This window comes from Clinocottus analis, unplaced genomic scaffold (assembly GCF_023055335.1).
Source record: "Clinocottus analis isolate CAN_PGR_092001 unplaced genomic scaffold, fCliAna1.0.p SCAF_20, whole genome shotgun sequence".
Lineage (NCBI taxonomy): Eukaryota > Metazoa > Chordata > Actinopteri > Perciformes > Cottidae > Clinocottus > Clinocottus analis.
The window spans coordinates 7,331,714-7,350,778 of record NW_027175932.1 but is presented as its reverse complement, the minus strand read 5'-3'; the positions used below and the strand labels follow the sequence as shown (position 1 = coordinate 7,350,778).

General features: G+C 42.1%; 1 protein-coding gene across 3 annotated transcripts in view; it reads left to right on the top strand.

Annotated features, from left to right (window-relative positions):
• ptpn12 (protein tyrosine phosphatase non-receptor type 12) overlaps window positions 1–16,799 on the top strand; it is a 40,473-nt gene extending 23,674 nt beyond the window's left edge. Inside the window, exons 12-17 of one of the 3 annotated variants that reach the window (XM_068586327.1) lie at window positions 694–779; window positions 5,849–6,023; window positions 6,428–7,352; window positions 12,133–12,186; window positions 12,917–13,000; window positions 13,314–16,799. In XM_068586327.1, the coding sequence (XP_068442428.1) occupies window positions 694–779; window positions 5,849–6,023; window positions 6,428–7,352; window positions 12,133–12,186; window positions 12,917–13,000; window positions 13,314–13,375 (1,386 nt within the window). In that variant the 3' untranslated portion in view covers window positions 13,376–16,799. Of the gene's footprint in view, window positions 1–693; window positions 780–5,848; window positions 6,024–6,427; window positions 7,368–12,132; window positions 12,187–12,916; window positions 13,005–13,313 lie in introns of all 3 variants that reach the window. The other 2 variants (XM_068586326.1, XM_068586328.1) reach the window with 2 other exon arrangements.
• Window positions 16,800–19,065: the final 2,266 nt, after the last annotated feature.

The following is a 19,065-nucleotide window of genomic DNA, read 5'->3' as shown; positions in this document are numbered from 1 at the left end:
TAAAGATAGAATGCTAAATTATCGATTCACAAATTTTGCAAAAGCTAATATGGAAAGTTTTATATAGATGATAATTATCAACGTAAATTAAAGCCAACATGGGAAAGTAAATTAGGTTTCTAAATGTATATACATACACACATTCTGACCATTACATAAACTGCAGCTCTGGTTCATTTACAACTCGATGGAGGTGTTTGCAAGGCAGATATGACTCTAAAGTTTCTAAAAAACTGTGCAAATAAAATGTTCCAATGTGGACCTGAGCAACAATGTTAAAAGGAGCCACAAGTCTGAGCGAAAAATTAGATTACTTTGGTCAGGAATTTGGCACACACTGCAGAGTAGCCAAATGTTTTTACTACTTTGAGGTAATAAAAAGCCATTTCGCTCATTAGAACATGCCAAACTCATTTTAATTTGGTGTTCGCAGATTGTTTTATACTTTCCATTACTTCAGTTGGTTGTTAAAGAACTGTGACCAAGATATGTGCGAAGTGGGACACAAACCAAACATAAACCAAATTATGTAATGGAGACACACTTTCTAAACTACCTCAAACATATTTTTAACATTTCTTTTCTGCAATTTCGCTTTACTTAGTGGCAGCCGTTCTGTCTCTTTGTGTAGGAAACCCAGAGTTGCACATTAAACTCCAATGTGTGTGTGTGTGTGTATTTGTTTGTGTCCAGATTGAAAGCAGCCCAGATAAAGCAGGCCACCAGTCGGATGATGAGCGATGGGACACCCCTCCTCCGAAACCTCCCCGCGTACGCAGGTAAGACCCGCGAAAGGGAAGCACCCCGTCCTCCACGCCGATGAATGAACAGCCTCACACACCGGAGGGAGCGGAAAGTGTGAGGCGGCCCGTCACTGAGCACAGTGGGTGTTGTGTTTTTGTGGGAGTAACAGCCGCAACTAAAATAAATCACAGCACAACAGTTTGTGTGGAGCGCACAATGAAAACATATTAAAGTGGCCAAACGGAAGCAGCGGGCGTTGTTTTCACCAGAGCTCTCTGACACGTTAGTTCTCCGTCAGCCCAGAGAAACACCCGGCCTCCACTTCACTGAAGTTAACTTTCTGCTGTGGCCCGAGGAGGAGCTGTATTTATAGATCACTTTGCAACTATTATGAATGCCCTGCAACGCGTCGTGGTGTTGCGTGTACCACAACCCTCGGCTAGTTGAAGTAGGACTATATCTGCTTTCATCTTCTCCCTTTGAGAACAAAGATGCTTCTTCACACTTGCGGGCATATACTTGGTATCTGTCATATGTAGATACACACAGTTGCCCTTTCTCTTTTCCTCTTTAACTCTTTCTTTGGCACATGTCCCGCATTTCCTCATTCCTTTTTTTTTTTCATCCTCTCTTCCCCCTCTCCTCATTTTACTGTACGTTCCCAGCAGGGGTTGTGCTCCACTTTTCTTTTCGCAGTTCCTCGTCAACCCCCCTCTCTCTCCTCTTGTATCCACAGAAGGCTGTTAAAGCACAAAAACAGACGTTTTACAACTTTTTTTTAAACGAGTCGGGTTGATGCTCGACGAGTTGCCCCGGTACTGCTGCTTTAATGTCACAGGGGACAGCTTGTTGCCAGGAGACGGTTTCACTTAATTACCTGTTGCGAGAAGCGTCGTCTAAAAATGTCCACTCGGCAGTCATTTTTGGGTGTCTGCGTGTGTGAATCATTTGCTCTGTCCTCTTAACAACGTAATTGATATATTTCCAGCCTCCCAATTCTCAACCTTCATGAAAGCAGGAAGGAGAAGGAAGAGCCAACGTGACCTTTGCTGTTCTCTCTTCAGTAAAATGATGTGCGCTCTTAGTGTGTTTCTCTTCCATCAGCCGGTTTGATGGGAAAGCACACTTTTTTCTTTTTTTTTTCTTTTTTTTAGAGGTCCTAATTTTGGGATGTAGCTGCAAGCAATCTGTTTACTGAAAAGCTTCTTTCCTGCTCAAAGTAAAACAGACACATTTTTACTCTTTTTGAGTTGCTGCCAAAATAAATGGCTTTCCTGGAATACTCCTGAATCCTAAATCCCAGCATGTGTCTTTTTCTGTGTCTGTGTGTGTGTGTGTGTGTGTGTGTGTGTGTGTGTGTGTGTGTGTGTGTGTGTGTGTGTGTGTGTGTGTGTGTGTGTGTGTGTGTGTGTGTGTCTGTCTGTGTCTGTCTGTCGTCCCTCAGTTTCCGATAAGAATATTGTCCAGGCCTGCTTTAAGCCTGAAAGTATTTTAGTGATGGGAAGAGCTATTTTTAACAACATAGTCCACATTCTGTCGGCCACGCTCCCTCTGGGTCACTTCGGCATTGTGTGTGTGTGTGTGTGTGTGTGTGTGTGTGTGTGTGTGTGTGTGTGTGTGTGTGTGTGTGTGTGTGTGTGTGTGTGTGTGTGTGTGTGTGTGTGTGTGTGTGTGTGTGTGTGTGTGTGTGTGTCTATGCACAGTTTTTTATTTTGGAGAAAGAAGCATACTGCAGGAACTCCAGTGAGGCTGGCATCAAGGTCGCACATACAGAGTCATGGCGTTTACACACACACACACACACACACACACACACACACATTCCCAACCACACCCTGAAGAGTCATATCGTCCGAACTGTCAGACTAAAATGAGTCTGTAGCTCAAATATTGAAAGGACCAAGAGGTGGCACACAATGTTTTGTTAGATTCGTGGTCTTCTGAACTTATTTGTTGGGATCGTTTCTTTCATTCTAAAAAAAATTACAAAAACAACTCCGCCTTGTATTAGCACAAATATGACAAGGCATCTTTTATTTATAGAGCTGATGTTGGCACCCTGTGTTTGGACCACACCCTTCTTTAAAGGCTTGTTATTCATAAATGTTTATATTATAGAGCGTTTTGCGTGCTGAAGAGGAGACTTAGCTCTCCAACAGAAAGAGAAAGTAAATTCTTCTCATTTGCTGTCACATTGATAATCATCGACTCAGCAATCCAAAAAACACATTTGTTGTGTGTTTTTTGAAGTGATGTCAATCTGTGTAGTTGCAGGTTTGCGATTCTTTTGTTAGGCGTCTGTGTGACTCTGTCCTCTGCACAACCTGAAACCAGGAAGTGTCTCTTGAAGCTTTATCAGCGCCTACCGCATCCCGCAGCTGTGACCCAACACTGATTAAAAATGCAGCATCTCACCTCTGGAGAACATGCGTGTTGAGGGCACCGTGCACTTGTTGTGAGTTGCATATTTTATAGGCTCTTGTGAAGGTGTGCATCTGTTTGCGATGCATACCTGTGGGTGAGTTTAGGTTGTCTGTGGACATGTGTGCATAATGTTTCTGTGACCAAAGTTAGCGCTTCAATGTGTCACCAGTTTGCCAGAACAATATGTGGAGGGTTGGAGTTTTTTTGCTTCAGGACAAAAGTGGAAGAATATGGAGTGCATGGTTAATGTTTTATTATATATAGTTATACAAACATTTAATACATTTTAATAGCGTAAAATGAAGTTACAGATAGATATAAAAACACTTTAAAGTTATTATTAATATACTGTATGTACTGTACAATGATAACTTCTCCTATAAAGACAAATTTAATATCACTTTAACACGTTTTTTTACTATGTTATGCGTTCCCTGTGTGGACACCATCCTCTACTTATGGGGCCCACAGGGGAAGTTATGGTGGTTGACAAATGCATGAATAATGTATCTGCTTAGATCTACATCATAGTGAGGTGTGAGATAAACCATGAACCACGGGTTTATGTAATCGGTATGAAAGTTAAATTGGGGAACTTTAGTGTTGCCAAATGTTCTCAAAGTTTTTATTTCTGCAGATGCAATGACTACAAACATTTTCAGAAACAGAAGAGCATTTATTAATTTAATGGTGTCCCTGTTTCAAAGTTGAGGGAATCAGTTTGAGGATGTTGCACAAGATTTTTTTTTTTTTAATATGGCATTTCAGCTGCACTCACACATTTAAATGTAAGTCAGGAAAATAAAGAGAAAGTAGCCATAAAACAGTGTTACATGTCCTGCAACTCCAGCGTTACCCTATCATCACCACTACATCGCTTTCTGTAAACTTACATAATATTTTCATACATATTTGCATTTGTTTTGATTTCAGATGTCTGATGTACATTTTACTCTTTTATTTGCTGCTTATTTGTTTTGCTGTGACTTATGAGTGTTTGCTCCTGTAATAGCTCAGCTTTCCTTTAGGAAAGATTTCATTTAATCTTATCTCCTCTTGGAGGGATACAGGCCCCCGAATAAACTCTGTGGTATCTGAATGATTCATATCCCCATGGAAACAATCGCCACCAGTGGGAATCATCTGCGTTATTGTTCACTATTGTGAATAATATTTTGCTTGCTCGGGCAAAGAGGAAGAAACTCTCGAGAGTAATTTATGTTTTCATTAATAAAAACTCCTTTTACCTGGAGGCCAGAAATTACCATTAAAATGCCAGTAGAATGCAATTTTAGATTAGAAAAGTTGAGCTTAATCTCCCCGGGACTCCAGCAATCATGACCTCTGACCTCCCCACAGAGATTGTAACAAAAGTGTAAATTATTGCATGCTTTCCATTAATAAACATAAATACACATGGCAGATGAGTGTCGGCCACTGGCAGCTGCTCTGTGGCTTCATCAGGAAGTGACTGAATCTCCACTGTTGCTCAAGAAAAGGAAGTCCCCCATCCTTCTAGTTTGCAACATCTCTGTGTCTGACTTTCTACCTATATGTTTTACACACACACACACACACACATGCAGTCCTACGTTAGCTCTTGCTTAAGACAAGCACCCCTGAATTAGCACACCACATCCTTTCACTTTTTTTCTTCTTCTGTGTGTGTGTGTGTGTGTGTGTGTGTGTGTGTGTGTGTGTGTGTGTGTGTATATATGTTTGCACGTATATGTATTTTCTGGGGAATGGAACATTATCTTAATGTTTAACTTTCCATTGCTGTGCGTCACAAACCTCAGTATCCTGTGTATGATACACACCTCCTATGCGGTTCACCTATAGGTGTGTTTATAAGTAGTTTATTACAGCGCTGTGCATGTGGGAGACTTTAGTTGCACATGGAGTGCAATATAATTCACATCTCAATGCAGTACTGCAGATACTATTTACTGTACTAACAGTCATTTACTGAAGCACCCGTTAAACGGCGTCTTGGACACCTTTGCGCCCGTGACCAACACAGACACAGGAAGCTCGTAAAAGCAGAATTCAGTGCTTTAATATCCACTTAAGTAATGTTTTCTCAACGCAGCACTGCAGTTCTAGAAACATGACATACAAAGAACAGAAGAATTTTAGTCTGACAGCATTGATTCATCCGAGGGATAAACTCTGTAGTTGTGACTTAGTCTGGTCAGTTTATCGGATTATTTTAACCCAGAGTCAACACAATATGGGCGAAACATAAAGTAACATCTGAGGACATGCAGGTCGTCCCAGATGTGAGCATGTTGCTATTTTTCTGTACTTTTATATTCTGCCACCTAGTGGTGGGAAACGAAGCTTCACAAATCTTTTAGTTTCATTGGAGTATGTAAAATAATTAGTATAAGTGCATTTCATCATCCTAGTTTCATCAGTTCATTTTAGACAGAGAATTATTTAAAACTGTCTGAGAAAAAAAATGTCTGGAAGTTGTCAGACTGGTGTGATGTAATGCTGGCCCTTTCATCCTTTTTCATTTCCTTAATTGCCTTCGTACCCGTTTCTTTCTTCGTCTTTCTTTCTCACGCAGATACAATAGTTTTGTACTTTTAACATTCGAGCCGCTTGTTTTGCGTGGAAGCAAAATAGCATGCCAATGAAGGATCTCTCTCTCTCTCTCTCTCTCTCTGTCTAGTTCGCAGGCAGAAGGCGATGTGAAGGAGGAGATCCTCCAGCCCCCGGAGCCTCACCCCGTACCGCCCATTCTGACCCCGTCTCCCCCTTCAGCCTTCCCCACCGTCACCAATGTGCGGCAGGACAACGACCGCTACCACCCCAAACCTGTCATCCACGTCCTGGCGACCACTCAGGTGAGTCACTGAAACGGGGACGTAAAGCTCTGCAGAGGCATTTCTGCTTGAGATGTTGTCCTTTTTCAGTCGATGAGTTAGTATTGGTTCCAGCTCTAAATTTATTAAACTAGCATTTTCAAGCAACTTTTGCTTATGATAATCCTGAGGTATTGCATAGTTTTTATTCTTTGGTTAGCGATTACAGAAATACAGGAAATAGGTGAAGTAAAATGCCCTTTGACAAGCTCACCCTGGGAATCCTGCAGTTCAATATTCTGCAAGTTTGACACTTTTTAGGGCAGAGAAATTTCTGGATCAACTTTTCAGACATGCCGTAAATACATGGAAGACTTAGGATGTTTTCTAGATGATGCTCCCTTTTGTAAAAGGTGCCTACATTTTTTATTTCCTTTTCTTTTCAGAATAAAGATGCGGACCAGCAGCAGAACCAGTCCGATCCCACTCAGAACAAGCAGCCAAGTCCCGCAGACCAGAAAGACCAAGATCTTCAAAAACGGCAGACTCAGGTCTCAAATCGAGATCTCAACGAGAACTATAACAACAAATCCACATCGACGAAATCCGAATCGGGCCAAAGCCAGACGCAGATTCCCTCCTCGCCGCTCTCTCCAGCCGTTGAATGTTCTGGTGCACCTCGTATCGAGAGGAAGCTGAGCATCGAGATCAAAAAGGTGCCGTTACAGGAAGGACCTCGTAGTTTTGACACTTCCTCCTCCGTTGCCGTCGCGGGCGGAACAGGCAGCGGTTCCACCAACAGCGCGGCGGCGCTGCAAAGAACCCACGCCTTCAAAGCCCGCTCCGGCTCGTCCCTGCTGACGTCAAGCTCCTCGCTGTCGGAGGACTCGGGCACGGAGGGAGGAGCGGGAGGCTGCGGGGAGGGTCACGCCGACGTCGGCGTCCTCGTCCGGCCGAACCACCTCCCCGTGAAGAGCGAGAAGGGGGAGGAGACTCACGGCGGGGAGAGAATGGAGGTGAAGCCCGGCCACGCGGCGTGGGCTCAGGCCTGCAGCAGCCCGGAGAAACATTTCCCCAAAACCTTGTCCTCGTCGTCCTCCTCGGACCACGTCGCTCCATCCTCGTCGTCCTCCTCCCACCTCACCTCCTCCTCCTCCTCCTCTTCCTCCTCGTCAACACCTGTTAGGACTGCCCTGAGTTTCACCAACCCCCTGCACTCCGATAATTCGGACGAGGAGGGGGATCGAGAGATGTCCGGAGGAAAGGAGGGTTGTCGTACTAATGTATCCACGGCAACGGCTGTGGTCACCACATCTTCTCACCACGGGGACCAGCAGCCGGTCCGGAAGGTGTTGCCCATGTCCATCGCAGGTCAGAGCTCTGCAAGTATGTCAACCGGCCGCTTTCATTGAATGTGTCCCCCAGGTTCCTTTAACTAACAGGCTGCTTTCTTGACCAGATCTATAACAACTTTAATTCAGGCTCAAGTTCAGTTCACTAACACTGGTAAAGAGAGAACAAGTCTTTATTACACACACACACACACACACACACACACACACACACACACACACACACACACACACATAAAAAACCACACAGTAGCGTCATTATCTGGGTCAGTAAGGAGACAGGAGGTCTCAGACAGACCACATGCTAATGTTAAGTTATGTCTGTGAACACACACACACACACACACACACACACACAGTGTTATAATGCTCGTCTTAGATGGGCAGGGAGACCAGGAAGAAAGCAATAACAAGAAAAGAGTGAGATCATCTCATTTCAAGCATGGCTGTGTGACTAATTGGTCGGTTTGCGAGGAACGCTGCAAACGTTAACGGGCAAACATCTGTCAAAACGTCTCTTCTGTTTCTCTTTCAGCTTGTGTGTGTTTGTCAAACTGAGCGGATTTTTGAACGGGGGAGAGAACGAAATGAATCCTGTTTTCTGTGTGTTTTTGTCACAGTGCAGTTGTGTGTGTGTGTGTGTGTGTGTGTGTGTGTGTGTGTGTGTGTGTGTGCATGTTGGATGGTGAAGGATCAACACTGCATGAGACTGATAAACACACATTGGCCAACTCTGCGCACGTTGGGTTGCACAGCGCCGCGTCACGCTGTTTGTGCGCCAGTCTGCCCTCACCGCCACGGTCGCGTCCCCGAGACGTCGGTTTAATCCTCCGGTGTGTGAAGATCGAGGGAGCTCATCCTCCTCCTCTTTCTTCGTCGATTTCAAAATCTTGGGATTTTGAAATCTTGCTGTGATTGACGTGGACTTTGGCTTGGAACAGTTTTGATCTTGAATGGGTTCAAAGCTTGATGAAACGAGACCTAACTGCATTTTTTCAATATTTGGATTTCACTTTGGGTGCATGATTTGAACCGATTTGCCTCCTGTGACATTGCTTCAAATCAAAACTAGTACTTTTATTTTGTCCATCTTGCTCCAGACACTAAAGAGAAAGAGCTGTTTTGAAGTTTGTTATTGTTCCTCGTTCATACCGAGGAACACACACGGCCTTTCACGCCAACCTTTTTCTGTTGTTTTAGGAAATAAAACGTGTCTGCTCGCCAGAATTAAAATTTGATTATCTATTTAAATCATGCACTCCTGAGTTGTTTCCAATATTCAAAATGAACATGTTGGCCCCGCAGTCATGGCGTGGGCTGGTTTGCGTTTGGTCTGCTTGGCTTTCTGGCACTTCCTCTACTGGGGCTGCGGTAGCGCTTTGGAGTTGGTTATGAACCGCTGATGGCTGCTGCTGCTGTTTGTTTGTTTGGTTGCAAGAATCTAACGACGGCTTGGTGTCAAGCGGACGCTGGTGGCTGCTTGTTCTGTTGTTCTGTTGGTTGATTTATCAATGAATCCCTCAAATTGTATTCATATCGGGGAGTGCAGTTCAAAAGGCAAACCAACTATAATAAATATAAACATTTGAAAAGTGGGAAACCAATGCATGCAATGTTGGTATTACAAATAAGCCAAGCTACGAGATTCCAATTTTGGGATGACTGAAGTTCCACCTCTCCTGTCTGAAAATGTAATTAAAATATTATAAGATTGCAAAAAAAGTTAAACAATGAATAAAAATGTTCTGAAACATGCCCGTCGAAAGGTGTTGCTTTCAGTAATATATGTTTTAATAACCAGTATTCAATTATCAGGAGTAGCTTAAGGCATTAACTTGCTCGTGATTCCACTGTTGGCTCGACTAAATCCATTTCTTTGTTGTTGGCAGCATTGACAATGAGGGATGAACATCCTACTAAAATAAGTTTGTATTTACATTGTTAACAGCATTTAATAAAATCAGGAACAGCGTCACGTTTTGTGACACCAAATGTTTGTTTTCCTGTAGATGTCTCAAAGCCGGATTAACAAGCATCTCTCCACATTAACTTTAGCTATTTGGACCGAATGAATTGGCGGCTTTGTGTACTTCCTGTTTACTTAAATCACCGAGCAAGATGTGACCATCGTCCCGTGAACGACGGACTGTAGGTCAGCCGATTAGCCGTAAAAGAGCCATTATTTTCTAGTCAATAGATTGTGCCATAAATGAGGGTAAAGAACATGTATTGTTGACTTTAAACTCAAAGGCAACACCTCCACCCTTCAGAGCCTCGGAGTCAATTTGTGTTTTCCTGCTGCCTTTCCCCTCGGGGGGAACCAGAGCAACTATAATGAAGGGGTCGGGCTTCCTGGAGACCGACCAGACACGCTCATGGTCGATAATAAGGCCATTAATACAAAATTATTCCTTGGCTATTGTGCCTGAATTCAAATGTATTTTTTATTTTTTTTTAGCTGCAGTGAAATAGAGGACAATCACCTGCCGGTTATTGTCAGACCTCGTAAAGATCCTGGTATCGTGTTGTCTTGGAAAGAGATAATTAAGTTCTTACGGTGCACACCAAACAGGAAACAGATCAGTCGCGGATATGCTGCTCAGATTTTCCTTATCACGCGTCTCTTTGCATCACTTCCTTCTCGTAAGATGCTGCAGCAGGAACTAATCGTTTCGAAAGACCAAGTAGAAATACAATAATTTCCCCTGCAATAGATATTGTCAAATGCTCAATTTTAAAAAGGATAAAATCAGGAGAATATAAGGAAATATAGTCATGACTGTCTGGAGCATGTCAAGGATTTTAGTGGCAAGTCAATCCGCTAACCTTAACCACACTGTTCATTTATTAAACCAGTTAAAGTACCAGGAATGAAATGTGAATTATTACTTTTGTTACAGATCTCCTTTGGCGCCGCGTCAAACAAACTTATGACTCTAAGTGAGGGTAGCCGCTACAAAGAGGAGCATCAATATCAGCATTTATACACTTCTCAGTATTTGGCATTGCAAATCCAGATACAATTACTGATAAGTTACACGTGATCCCCTCATAATTAATGAAAAAGCATAAGAACAATGCAGAATAATTGCATTTCAAGGCTTTTGAAATTAAAATGGCTTTATTGGCATAAACATATTTCAATAGAAAATCATTGTTGATGGATAAAATAGAAAAACAACAGTACATTTTTATTTTACAATTGATTAAATGTAATTTAAGTGCTTTTCAACTAATATTACTTTTTATGTCGTTGAAAACAGAAAGAAATAAACTAATATGCCTAAATACAGCTATGTGTCCCTAACGCCATCTATTTTGTTTAAAAATTGCAAGAAGACTAAACCGATTTTTGCATCAATTTGTGTCTAATTATCTTCTCATTCGATGATGAATCAAGGAAACAACCGTAATGAGTTTCAGCACTTGAGCTTTTCTTTGCATCGTTTACATTTGACTGCCGATCTATTTTTATTAAACATTTTTCGGGCCAGTTATTAACGTTGCTTCTCATTTGACCTCTGACCTTTTTTAACCCAGACTGCTGGGACATCGATGACTCCCCTCCCCCTCTCCCCGCGAGAACACCCGAGTCCTTCCTACTGGCCACAGGTGCGTTTGCATTGGTCGAGATTCACAGGTGTGTTTCCAGTGCAGTGGATTTACCGGGTCGCTGGTTTTACGGCAGCTCAAAGACGACGGACGGATCGATGAATAGAAGATGCACTTAGAAACCAGCGGTTTGCAGTGAAACCACCAGCAGTGGTTGTTTGATGCAGTCGGTAGCCTGGCGGTCTATGATTTCCTCTTCCCAGTGTATCAGCTCCTCCTACCTGGTAACTCACATGGTTTGAACAGGTAGGGCCTCGTGCTCGCTTTCCAGTCAGAGGGACACATGTTGCAGGTGTCCTCTCTTTAAGCTTAGTCTCTGAAGTAACTTGGCCTCCTCGTTGTCTTTTTTTTTTTTTTTACATCATGACGGTGCTTTGAGTACATGACGAGAGCACATGTGATGAAAAGGAGTTAAAAAACCGTCACAGAGGCTTTACCAGCATTACAACACCAGGGGGCGCCGCAGACAGTATTTCAGACCTGCAGGGTTCCTGTGAAGAACATCTTTCAAAGACTATTAGTGGCAAGCTGTTTCCCAAACCAGACGAGATACAGAAAATGACTAAAGAAAGTATAGTCAAAAACATCAGTGTGCTATATATATATATATATATATATTATACAATTAAATGCAAATTAATATAAAAAAAAACAACCTTGATTTTAGACTGTCCTGGTCGACACTATTCTCCTACAATTCTATAAAATCTCTAGAAACACTGGCAGAAATATTGGTAATAATATTGACAATATTTTATCATCATATTGCCAGTGCCATCCAATATTGCATGTGTTTTCTTTTCCTATTGGTATAAAACAGTGTCGATGTCTTGTACGCCCTGAATACAGTCAGCGTGGAGGATGGAGTCTGGACACGGCAACAGTTCTTTGCTTTTGTCGTGACTTAGAAGTGGATGTCTGGAGATTTAGTGTATTTTCATACTCTGTCTCGTCATTGTCATCCTCTGCTGTTCACGACCAGGAGCTGTGACTCGTGTGCACTGACACGAGCTCCACCGATGAGTATTAAGCCGTAGTTACAGATTGCATTGAGAAAAGGGTGGCTCGATGGAGCGGAGTGTTTGAGAGGAGTGAGTGTGTGGGAATGTGCGTCGAGGTCACATTGTATTGTTCATTTGACGTCTGCTCTTTCTTTAACCGGCTCTTCGTGTCGCTCTCTCCGTCAGACCCCGTGGAAGTCAAAACGTCGGCCTCGGCAGAATGGAGCAACTCAAATAAAGGTATGGACATGTCTGTCTGTGTGCTGCTCTCTGCACAGGAGTGTGTTTGCCCTTGTGTTTATGCTCGTTCACAGTAGTTAGTCGGCAGAGCGGAGCAGGAGACAGACCTTGTTTTACAAATGAGCCTGTCACTGATAAGACGGCGTTTGTCAAAAGGGCAGCTGGAAGCGAGGGAGTGAGTAATAACAAGGAAGGGAAAAGATCAAACATTGTCCGTCGAGAGGCAAAAGGGTGTGTGTGTGTGTGTGTGTGTGTGTGTGTGTGTGTGTGCCGAGTCACGCAATGACGATTGTGCGATGACGGTAACTGCCAATTTAGTGCTTCAGTAGTTTCAGTGACGGCGAGAGAATAATCGAAAGAAACCGTCGGACTTGAATTGTGTAATGATTTAGTTTTTACTCTCTATGTGAATGTAAGCTGTTGAGCCACGGCCTTTAATCGTCATGAACTAAGTTTGTTGGAAAAACAAACGCTTTGTCAAGACTCCACATAGTAATGTGTTTTTTTTTCTTGCATTGGAGGTTAAACGTGTGGTGCAAGAAATCGTGCTAATGCATAAATAGGCATGAATTCAAACTATGAGTAGAACAGTTGATTGATCCGGCGTGGAGTAGTTCCAGTACGAACTAGATTAATCTTAAAATAAAGAAAGGACTATTATACAGCACCTCCTGGTATTCACACAAAGCTTCCACGGCGTTCATCTGTGTGTGTTTGTGTGTGTGTGTAGACGCGTCAGAGTGTGTTAAGAAGACATCTCCAGCTGATCCTGCATCTGCTGGCTCCACAGCGACAGACAGCAAGGCCGACCTGGGTGGGTAAGTCTGCTGTCTTACCTCGTTTATGTTTTGTCAGTGAATTTCTTATAAAAAAAATTCCCTCTGTGACTGTTTGTCAGGAAACCTTTGCTGACAAACATGATTTATATTAATGTCATGTTTTTTTGTGTGACGCGTGGCATTGCTTTTTGCATTCGCTTTAGGCTTCATGTGCAAAAAAATGTTTGACGGTTTTGAGAGCCGGCAACAATTGACCATACGTTGTCCTCCTGGGAGGGAGGAGATGTCTTTTATTCAGTTTAGAGCAAAACAAACCCAGCTAAGCAATTCTTCTCCGTCTCCTGTCAGGGTTCGGTAACCGCTGCATTCAGCCCAAAGGCCCCCGGGAACCCCCTCTGGAGTGGACATGATGGGACGATCCGTCTGCCCGTCCGCCAACAGCGCCCTCCCCTGTCAAGAGATGGTCGCTACCGATCTCACCTGGCTGGTCCAAAAACCTATTGATAGATGCTCCACAGACAGACGACACACTTTTTACACAGAAACTCCTTCTGTGCGACACCTCCTCCTGCTCAGTCCTTCCTTTTCCTTGACATTGTGCAAAGCAGATGAACACTTACCGGTCAAGTGACTTGTCCACATTTTCCTGCTCAGCTCGCGGATGTTTTCGGTATTCACTTCTCTCGATGCTGTTTTTCCTGTTAATGGTTCAAGAAGAATTCCTGTTTTAGTGATTTCAGTGAAAGACACGTTGTTGTTTTTGCTCTATCGCTTCAGTTGCATCATCATGATGATGATGATGAAATGCAGGTGTGACCGTTACATGTTCAATCAAAAATGTACTTCATGCCAAATGAGGGAAAACATTTTTTTCATCATAAATCAGGAATTATCTTTAATCCGGAAAAAGCTACTGGGGGAAGCAGATTCCTGGGGTTTAAGTGAACTCCCGTAAGGCATCTGCTTCCTTCTTCTGAATGAACAACAATCTTCAAAGCAAGCCTAGATAATCTACTACCCATGATGCAACATTTTCTGTTCAGTATGTACAGGTTGCCAGGGTGCTCCCTCTGTCTCCCCCCTCTCTCTTCCAGTGTGCTGGTGCTACATTATAAAGGATCAGCGTAGAAACAGAAGCCCTACAGCTGAATGTTAACAACCTGTTACCTGTTTCTCACCTCCGTTGTGGTTTCCTGCGGGATGTATTCCTGTATTAGCTGCAGTACCTTCAGCTCTAGTACTTTATATTTCTATGCTGACCTCACTGTTTACCAGAGTCCTAGATTGACATAGTTTGGTCATTGCAGTAGCCAGCTGGCTTCTTTTTAATGGAATTGTTCCATATATATGGGAAATAAACGCTTTCCTTGTGTTGGTTGAGTTTTATCCCACTCTCGAGTCTGTATGTGGAGCTGGAGCCAGAAGCTGCTTAGCTTAGCATTTAGACTAACATTTTTTGTTTTCACTCTTCAGTTTTTGCACTTATAAAATATATAACATGTGAAGCATTAAGTAGGGCGTGTGGAAGTGTGGCTCGGCGGACTTGAGGAACTCTGATCAGACCCGGGCTAGCTTTCCCCCCTCCGTTTTTAGTGTTTATGCTAAGCTAACCGGCTGCTGGCTGTGGCTTCATATTTATCGTACAGACATGAAAGTGGTATCTTGTCAGCGAACTCTCGGTGGGAAAGAAACGTATTTCTCAAAATTTCTAACTGTTAGTTTAAATATCTGCTAATTCTGAAATCATGTTGACATCTCCATGTAGCGGAAGAAAGCTGAATGCAGAGAGACGCTGCAGATTGAAACCTAGGAGTTCTGTGACAGGTGATGCTTCACTATGATTTGCAAAAAGTTAAACCAAAGAGTGTTCCCTTCTCTAATTATCATAATACCAAGCAAAGATTAGTTAGAAATAACAGCAGAAGCATGTCACACATGTATCCTCAAAGATTTGAAGTCAAAATGTGCAACTGCGCGTCCCAATAAATCTGCGTTGTCCAGCCAGACGAGGTTAAAATGAGCTCAAAACACAAATCAGTAATAATGGCCAAACTCATCCGGTGACTCTGGCTCTCGCTGCTGGGAACTCTTCGGCGGCCTCTCAGAGGAGACGGCCAATAACAGTTCTCCGTGATTTGGCTTCTCATCAGTTCATTTTAGCATCTCTCGGTTGCTACATGGGACTCGTAGTTTATTTCTTCCTGTTGTACCTTTTTGCTTTTCTGTTCTCCTTCTCCTGTTGGAGGATCGACCATGCAAGTCAATTATTTTGTTTATTTTAGCAGCCGGTTTACTCGCAGTAAACCTCCAGTGTTTCGGAGTAGGAATGTTACACATCACCTGAAACTCTTATGGGACTCGACAGATTAATATAAAGTCTGGTTTCCCATAACAACCAATTCTCTTCAAATCAGACTTGTATGGTTTTTCATCTGAAGGCCAAATTTAAAAGTCCTACTGTATCTGCTTCTGTATGTGTGAGACGACGACGATGATGATAGGGACCCAGGACTACTGTTTTCTTCTTGTTTTCCTCTGCTAACTGCATTCGCTACCATAACTATACAGTATATGCATTGTTTTATAAAGATTAAAAAAACTGTACAGGGCAGTTTCGGTATATAATATTTCAGATTTTTTGTTATCTCTTTAAATATTCTTATTAACAGAAGATGTAAGAAAGTCAGTGCATGATGATGATGATGATGATTCCTCCCCTACGCAGTGTTTCAATTCAAACTGTAAATTATTCCGCTGCCTGTTTTGTTTTTGCTTCTGGCAAATATTTCAGGGTTGTTTTTTATTTCTTATGTTGGAGTTCAATGCGTAAAAAGATTAAAAATTTAGTTTTAATTGGTTGGCAGAAGGAAAGCATTTACTGCCATCCAGCCCCCTTTACGATAGCGACACCGGGCTTCGAATAAGATTGTAATAATAATATTAATGATGATGATGATGATAATAATAATGGTTGTTTTTTTGTAAATGGTATTTTAAAAGTTATTTTTGTATACACGGTTGTTTGTTGCATCACAAGTCCACTGCCCCCCGTTACCCTCACTCCTCTTTTCTCTTCTCACATACTTTCTCCACCTCCTCGTCATTTTCTTTTGATTTATTTTCCTTCTGTCTCTCGGCTCTTTCATGTAGAACATGCAACAGAGATGGACAAGGAGCATCTCAATTCTTTTCTGCTTCCTCCATAGTGGTTTTCTCTTTCATCCTCCTCCTCCTCTCTGCTTTTTTAGTTTTAAAAGTCTGTCATTTTCAACATGCCTATCTCTGTGCCAACAGATCAATTTACTTGACTTTTGCCTCTCTAACTAGTCAATTTGTCAAATTTAACAAAATAATGAAACTGACAAATAGAAACGATTTTCCCAAATCTTCATTTCTTTCTGTTTACTTCCCATTCTACTACTTACCTGACCCCTTCACACGCACACTCGCCTCGATCTCAGAAAAGAGCCCACCTGTGCCTTTAAGTGAGAGCCCGCCCTCCTCTTCTCCTCTCTCCAATCATCATCAGCGGCGTGAGCGTGAACGATATGTGATTCGCTGCTGCTTGCTCAACGCCTACTGTGGGACTCTCGTTCAGCCCTCTTCCTTTCCCCCCAACACACACACTTTGCGCCCCTCTTTACACACACAAACATAAACACACACACACACAAAAATGTTTGTATGTTGCAGAAATCAATCAGTAAAATGAACATTAAGTAAAGCCACGCCTCTGTTTTTATTTTGAGAAATAAGTATGTGTGCAGGTTGTTTTTTACTGTGTGTTTGTTTGTACATACAGTACAGTTTTTATTTATAATATAGATTCGTTAATAATTGGGCAATAAATCACTTTGACTTGTCTCTGAAGCCTCAAGGAATGAAGCAACTTTATTCTGTCTACTTGCTGATAGCGCTGCACGTATAATCTGATAATGTCAATAGTGTGTGTGTGGGAGGGGGTTGGGGGGTCACAGCAGGAGATCTTCAGAGACACACACACACACACACACACACACACACACACACACACACACACACTAATATGCCGATTAATTAATCACTGCAGGTGGTATAAACAGTCGCTTTACAAAGAGACCTTGAAGGTTTCACATTTGCATTCACTTTACACACAGAGGCCCAGCAGGTGGGGAGACATAATGTGATTATTTGCTTCTCCTGACACATAGCCAATGCTTATTTCAGATCAATTATACAGCTTATTACAATACAATATTGAATGTGTAATGGTGCAGCAGAGGTGGTTTAGACCGCTTTGTGTCGGTCCTCTTTATTAATTAATGAAAACCACCTGTTGCAGATCCACAAACTTTTTCGACAGTGATGTTTGGAATAATCTTGATTAACTGTATTATCAGTTGCACAATGCATGTATCGGTACGAGCAAATCAGTCATTGATGGATTTTCAGTTTGCTTTAGTGGAGAGACATCACTTGAATCCGAGATGAAGGCCACCGACAGGTTCTCAAGCTAGAAAAACACAAAAGACATACTCCCATCAGATAACGATGACTTTATAACATGCATATAATGAATGCATGATTAAAAATAAAACTCACACCCATTGTAGTCAATAAAATAACATAAGGGTGGATCTAGTACTTTTATTCCACAGGCCTCTCACCTGCAGTTTTATAACTCCACCCCCCTTATTTTACTTGCTTATTCCGATATAATCAATGTGTTGAATACACAGGCTCTCTCTCTCTCTGTCTATGTGCCTGTGTTGTATGAATTAAGCCAGGTTGCGCTTTTAACTGGGTCACCTCAGTGTTCCCATGGAGCAGTTTAAGATGTTATGTAATGACTTATAAATATAGCCAATCAGTGTGAGCAGTAGACTGCACTGCCATCTGAAGGAACTGAAAACTGTGTCAGCTTAAAAAGCCTAAAATATACAGTAAGAAGTGTTTCACCTGATTATTTTTAGGTGTATGAGTCATGAATGCTGAAGGAATCCGATGCACACACCAACTTCGCTGTTCTTCTGGATGGTTACTATTCACACAGGCCATATTATAGCGTCATAGAATAACGGTGTCACAATGTTAAGGACCCGCTGTAACTTTGCAACCAACTGCGTGCGGTCACTCATCATGTTTAGTGTTAATGATATTGGCTGTCGGTCACTGGCAGGCCTTGCTTGTGCTGACAGCTCGGCCAATCAGTAAGAGTGAAGAAAATGTTTTCATGTCAATAAATCAAAGTGTTTACAGCTCCGGAGGAGCCACAGTGACGTATGATGATATGTTCTTATGTGTGAGAGTGATAATCTCCCACAGTTACAAAGACCAGATGAAAGCTAAATTCATCCCTTTTGTTGGGAATAGTTCAGTAAACCCACCACACTTCTCTGTGTTCTGATCAGTTGCGGGCAGTGTGCTGTTTTGTGAAGTGAATGTAAAACTCAAGTTTGTAAAACTGAAATAAAACCAAATGTTTAAAACTTTTCAGTCAACTATTTTGTAATGGGATTGAAATAAACTATAGCTGAAACTATTGGTTTTGATCATTCAATCTGTAGAATATTTTATTCTTATTAAAACAGTGAAACAATTTATTAAGGCCGAGGGGATGGATGTCTACAAACATCTTGTCTTGTTAGACATGTCATTGCTTTGGGTTTTTGACTGTTTTTCACCATTTTCTGAAAAGAAAAAAAATCTTAAAAACTAATCAATACATGTATGAATGACAATATTATAGTCGCGGTGCTTATAAAGGCAAAGTCTGTAAATGGTTTGATTATTGAATGATTTTGATGTCAAAACAAAACTGTTTCCTCCCTCCAGAACAAATAGGCTACGTGTTACAAATACTTGTTGAATAACCTTTATAATCTAGAAAATATCCTGAAGGTTTTGCATTATGCTGTTTATTTACTTTGCTTGAGGTCTTGCTCCTCGTTATAGTTTTCTCAAAATAATATTTTTTCCCTCTCGGCCTGTCAGTCAAGCCCATGGTCAAGCCTCAACCCCGCCCCCTTTTCTGACTGTCTGTCTATCAAATTAAGGCCCGCCTCTTCTCTGCCGCCTTGTACGTCAAGCAAAAAAAAAAAAAAAGAAAAACAGCAGCGGC